The 6,000-nt window shown below is 44.1% G+C and overlaps 1 protein-coding gene across 1 annotated transcript in view; it reads left to right on the top strand.

The window, feature by feature from the left end:
- Positions 1–354: 354 nt before the first annotated feature.
- The window catches only part of ASB5 (ankyrin repeat and SOCS box containing 5), a 53,072-nt gene continuing 47,426 nt past the window's right edge, over positions 355–6,000 (top strand). The window contains exon 1 of the mRNA XM_030312078.1: positions 355–641. Coding sequence (XP_030167938.1) covers positions 446–641 — 196 coding nt within the window. The 5' untranslated portion in view covers positions 355–445. The remainder of the gene's footprint in view (positions 642–6,000) is intronic.

Raw genomic sequence — 6,000 nt, 5'->3', positions numbered from 1 at the left:
GCCTGGAATTCACGGACTCAATTTCATCTTCCTATGATGAAAATCGTCTACGTTAACAACGGGAACCGCACGCGCGAAGTCTCCGGAGCGTTCGTGACCATTCGACGCCGAAAAAGGAAATCGTCTGCAAGCGGATTTCGGCGCCTGGGTTTTGAAATCCGGAGCAGGGCGGCGGGGGGTCGTGCCACGCGGAGCACGGAAAGTCAGGAGCCGGGCGAGCGGGCGGAGCACGTGGTGCGTGCCCTGGCTTCCGCCGAGCAGCGTCAGGCCAATCGCAGCGTGCGGAGGACTTTGACGGACGGTATAAATATCTTGAGCCCGGGGCATCGTGACCAGCTGACGCTTTCCTTCCTCAGGACCAGCTGTTCGGGAGCGTCCGGAGGAGAGCCGGGCACGGTCGAGACTCGCAGCGCCGCGGACGGCCCCGCAGGGTTCAGGTGCGGCGATGTCGCTGTTGGAAGAGAGCCGGCCGTTTGCGCAGCAGCTCTCCAATGTCTACTTCACCATACTTTCGCTCTTCTGCTTCAAGCTCTTTGTGAAGATCAGCCTCGCCATCCTCAGCCACTTCTACATCGTCAAAGGCAACCGCAAGGAAGCGGCCAGGATAGCAGCTGAGTTTTACGGAGTCACCCAAGGCCAAGGTATGTTTACGATAACGCTCTGCCGTCTGGAGCGGAGGCTGGTTATGCTCCGGCCGCAGCCCGAGGAAACCTCGCGTGTTTGCTTGAGGGGCCGCTTCAAAGCCCACTGTGTCGTTAAATTCCACCTCCCCCCCCCGCCCACCCCAGACCCCTTATGAAAACATTCCTTAACCTCACGGCTCCAGGAAAAAGAAAATCATTTTGCCGTGCAAAGGCCTGGGTTCATAAAATCGGGGCATCCTGGCCAGAGAGATTAGTGGAAACCTACCATGGAGGATATATTTCTCTGTTAAAAAAAAAGAAAAAAGAAAAAAAAACCCCAACTCTTGAAAACCTTAAACATTGCATTGGCCGCGCTGTAATTCTAGAGGCTTCCGTTACCGATCGTACTTCGGTTGTCCTTTAACACGTCCCCGGATTTTTATGATTTTTAAATCAACTCTTTAGTCGATTGTGAAAAAGAGAAAGGTGAAGGTTGTATTTGTTTTTCACAGCGTTTATTTTGCCGAGATTAGAAAATAAAACACGGCCTGCGGAATACTAGGATTTACGGCGTGTGTTTTTCTGGAAGGAGCTGTCATTGCTTTGCCCCAGTGTGTAGAAACTTGATTATAAGGGGATAGGAACATGAGTTAACACATTTTTTTGTGTGTAGCCAAGGACGTCTACCCATGTCTCTCAGGAAGAGACTGAAGTATGAGACCAAACGAGAAAGTCATTTTAACCATAGACTAAATTTAAAGGTTGTAAAACCATTTCTATTCTGTTGGACTGATATCCTGTACAGTAAAACAGTTGTTATGGTGAGCTTCGGGGTGACATTTTAATTTCCTTACAGCCTTTTGATTAATTTCTGGTTTGAACATCATCAGGCAGGTATGCACACTTTAGACCCCAGATACCTCTGAAGGAGCTTAAATTTTCAGAATCCAAATGTACCATCAAGGAATGAGAAAACTTAGTTTTTTAAAAAAGAGCACTTAGAATGGAAAGTCTGCCTTCTTAAAATCTGCTTTTCTACCTTTTCCATTTGTGGAATACTTCATTTTAGAATCTAGGTTACTCTGTAGGTACGTGGAAAGCTGAACAAAGGTAGAAAATCTTTTTTGGTATGTGAGATGGATACGAAGTCTTTTTTTTCCCGGGAAAGAGTGTTCTTAGGCAAAGTGAGAAATTTATGTACTCAGTTCAGAGTGTGGAAAATCTAAACGCCAGTATGAAACTCACACAAGAAGATGGGCTCCAGAGGGAACAGGCAGCACGTAATTCCTTGCCCAGCAGCCCAGCTTTGGACCGGCTGTAACTATTTAAATGTGGCGCACGCTGTGTTGGTAAACGGAATATTTTGTTTAGAAAGCAGCAAACATACGAAACTAGATTTGAAAACACAAACCGCATTTCTAGATATAAGATTAAATCGATCATACACGATCGTAAGGTGATAGAAGTTCTTCTCATGGCAGCCTGTAGCCCATTACTTCCAGGTCAAATCTTGTCTACCTCTTAGGAGAATTGCCGGACATAACATAACGTGAAATATTGGCTAAACATCTACACTTTTTGTGGAGTGACAAAAAGTGTAGATGTGTAGAGAAAGCTATGGTAGCTCCTTTTTGTCCATAGTCATAAATAAGTGGAGACAATTGTCTCCTCTTTAATGTGATCTCAGTGTGCTTATGCCAGAAGGTCACAGGAATATAGGACAAGCCTTCCATGTTCCCGTCTAGTTTTATGAGCCTGCGTGAAGATCTATTAGAACTCTAGGATCATGTCCCTAAAAAAGAAAGAAAGAGGGGCGCCTGGGTGGCTCAGTCAGTTAAGCGTCCAACTCTTGATTTCAGCTCAGGTCACAATCTCACGGTCTGTGAGTTCTGACAGCACGGAGCCTGCTTGGCATTCTCTCTGTCCTTCTTCCTTCTCTGTCTCCCTCTCTCAAAAATGAATAAACTTTTTTTAAAAAAAGAAAGAAAGAAAACACTCATTAATGGAAAATCTTTTCCTGGGAATATTAATTGGAAACATAAGGTTTTGAAAAATTGTGCTTTGTGTTTTAATATTATGTCGATTTAACAAAATTCTTCTTTCTCATATCTTGTATTAATCTATAAACAATAGAATATATCATTATAATTTGTATTCAGTGCAAGCATAATTCGTCTCCAATTTTATTGTAATATTAGGAGGATAGGCAGGTACCTAATGAACTTTTTTTTTTTTAACTCTTGATCTCCTACCTCTAAGAGTTAATTTTTCTTTGCCTAGGAAATTATTTATTTCTCCATTTTAACATAGCTCTTCCTTTTATTTCCTACAATCAGACTATTTTCATTTTGTTTGTATTTTTATAATTAACTAATCAAGCTTAATTATCTTCATTTCATCTAGCAATTTCCTCCTGCCTAGGAAAGATTATCACCTTCATCCCACTTCGAATTAGGCTTCTCATTCCTACTTTCAAGACTTAGCCAGATTGTTCCCCAACATTTCTGACGGAGAGTTGCCAAATTCCATGAAACACGAGATGATGTATGTATTTTCATGTCTTTCACAACCACAGAGGACTCTGTTGACAACATTCTGGATGTCCTCCCCACGAGCCATAGTACTTTGGTATGAAGTAAAAAACTTGTGTCTTACTAGATGCTGTTGCAAATCAGCTCATTGTATTTGAGCAATGCAGGGTAGAGTTTTTTCTTCAAGTACTTTCCAGTCAGGCTTGGGACCAGGGTATGATTACACAACGAGAATGCCGAAGGCTCAATGGCAGATGAAATAGCTTAAGACTATTTCCTTCTTGATCTCTTTGCGATGCCAATGAAATTTACAAATCCGCCTCTTCATCTTTTGTACTGAAGACTTTTATCAACTCCGCCATCGCACTGAAGGGACCTATTTATTGTACTTTTCTATATAGCCACCCCCCGTATCATTGTAGCTGTTAAATGTCCTGGTTGCAATTTCTAAAATACGAGACGACTAGTCTATTTTTAAAGCTAGCCCTATACTTTGAGACTAACAGTGAGGCTAACAGGAGTTGACAGACGTTCTCAGCTATGGTATTAAACAATACAGACAGCCGATGAGGGTGTGGGGGAGCACAGTGATATTACGAAATCACTCCAAGGGCCTAGAAGAAGCCATGGACTACTAACGAATGCCCCAAAGACACGTCAAGAGACGGCATCTCTCTTCCGTTAAGGGTAATACTTTTCACATTCTATCTTAGGCTCTGAAGAAAGTTCAGAGGTTTTACCTACTAGCGGATAGGGCCAGTTCTAAGCACCTGTTTTTGAACACCTTTGGTAGCAAGGCACTGAGAAAGCAAGATATAAAAAAGGCAAAATGTGGGGCGCCTGGGTGGCTCAGTCAATTAAGCATCCAACTCTTACTTTTGGCTCAGGTCGTGATCTCACAGTTCGTGGGATCAAGCCCTGTGTGAGGCTCTGTGCTGACAGCATGGAGCCTTCTTGGGATTCTCTCTCCCTCTCTGCCCCTACCCCTACTTGTGTGCACACATTCTCTCTCTCTCTCTCAAAATAAGTAAACTTAAAAAAATGCAAGATGTATTTTCTCCACCTGCTGGTAGTTTATTCTAATTGAGGAGGCTGATGTTGAGTTGACCCCAGGAACAAGCAGAAACATGGATTAGGGGTGCTCATAGAATATTAAGAAACAGTAGATTTAACTAGAGCCAAGGTTCATATAGTAGGAAAGTGATAATAAATTGGGCACAGGTATGAAAGAATTTTTTAAAAATTTTTTAAAAATTTATTTATTTGAGAGAGAGAGGATGGGGGGGGTCAAGGGGCAGAGAGAAGGGCAGAGAGAGAGAGAAAGAGAGAGAATCCCAAGCAGGCTCTGCACCATCAGCACAGAGCCTGATGTGGGGTTCAGACTTGCAAACCATGAGATCATGACCTGAGCAGAAATCAAGAGTCAGACTCTTAACTGACTGAGCCACCCAGGTGCCCCACAGATACAAAAGAATGTGAATGGCAGGGTAAGCAGTTCAAACTTAACTTTGAAGGCACTAGGATTCACTGGGAGTTTCTGCTATGAGTGAAAGGGGGAAATGGGAAAACACATGTATAGAACCTTAACCTGAAGTACGTGTGCATGTAGTAGCGATCTTTGGAGTTGGACAATGAGACAGGCTTGAGAGGACGTAAGCCAGTTAGGCTCCTGCCGTGGGGAGATGTGGGGCCAGACTTGCCTGGTGGTGGTGGCGTGAACAGAAAAGAAGAATGATGATACAAATAAATAAGAAGAAGAAAAAAAGAAACGAATCCGATGACACCTTTAAATGGCACTGGCAGAGAGGGCAGAGGTTCCTTTAGGGTAACTGTTTGTCTCCCAGAATTAGACATGGACACATCTAAAGGAAACGTCTGTCATTCAGCAGAGGGACTGATGAGCCACGGAGGTGAGCCTGCAGTTCCCAGCCAAAGCCACTGCAGGGGTGGGGGGTGGGGGGTGGACCCCTCGCTGCTAGGTGAGTCTGCGGGGTCACTGCTCCCTCCTGTGAGACATCAGGGTAAATCAGGAAGTGGTGGAACTGGAATCTGAATCCTGGCCTTCCATTTGAGTTACGTAAGACTTCTGTTCCATTTTTTCATCACCAAGTGACCTTGCCATTATGATCTGGCTCTTGCGGGAGGTGTGTCTACAGAAAGAGAATGAGCTGGCTTGCCCCCACGGGTGTTGTGCTCCGACACTCTGCTCCTTGTTGTAAATGAACATATTTGGATCTTGACAGCAGTCTTTAGCGTTTTGTGCTCTTTGAGTTCTAAGCCCGCCTCCGGCGTGTGCCTTTCCTCCGGCTTTGCTCATAGATCGGGCTGCTGAGGGTGCAAAGCCACGGACCGGATTTTGCACTGTGGAAAAATTCACCAAAGTAATGTCTCCCTGTGAGGCTGCTTGGAACACAGTCTCATGACATGCAGACTCTTCAGGGACTGCTTTGTGTTCTTATGATTTCGTGAATTTGGTTTTAGGGTGACCATTAAGCATGCAACCCTTTTTTTTTTTTTTGACGTATCTATTGTTGAAAATAGGCTCCAGTGTCCATGTGCCACCAAAGGCCAAATGGCAAAAGTGCCGGGAATCTTGGAGAACAACGTCAGCTGGGTAGGAAAAGCAGCTAGAATTTTATGCAATGTAATGTCATGTTTTCCTCCATCAAAAAGTCCATCCTAGGTTTAAAAACAGCTTTAGGAATTTAACTATATGTCAGATGCCAACAACTCCAGCAGCAGTAATGTTCATCTTACCTGTACTCAAGGAGCAACTTATTCTATGTAGTTTTCGGTGCTGCCGTGTGGATTGTGTGTGGGGTTAGTTATGTTAGGAACTTCCTCAG

The sequence above is a fragment of the Lynx canadensis genome, chromosome B1 (genome assembly GCF_007474595.2).
Source record: "Lynx canadensis isolate LIC74 chromosome B1, mLynCan4.pri.v2, whole genome shotgun sequence".
NCBI lineage: Eukaryota > Metazoa > Chordata > Mammalia > Carnivora > Felidae > Lynx > Lynx canadensis.
The sequence above is the reverse complement of the archived record's forward strand: the minus strand, read 5'-3'. Positions and strand labels throughout refer to the sequence as shown.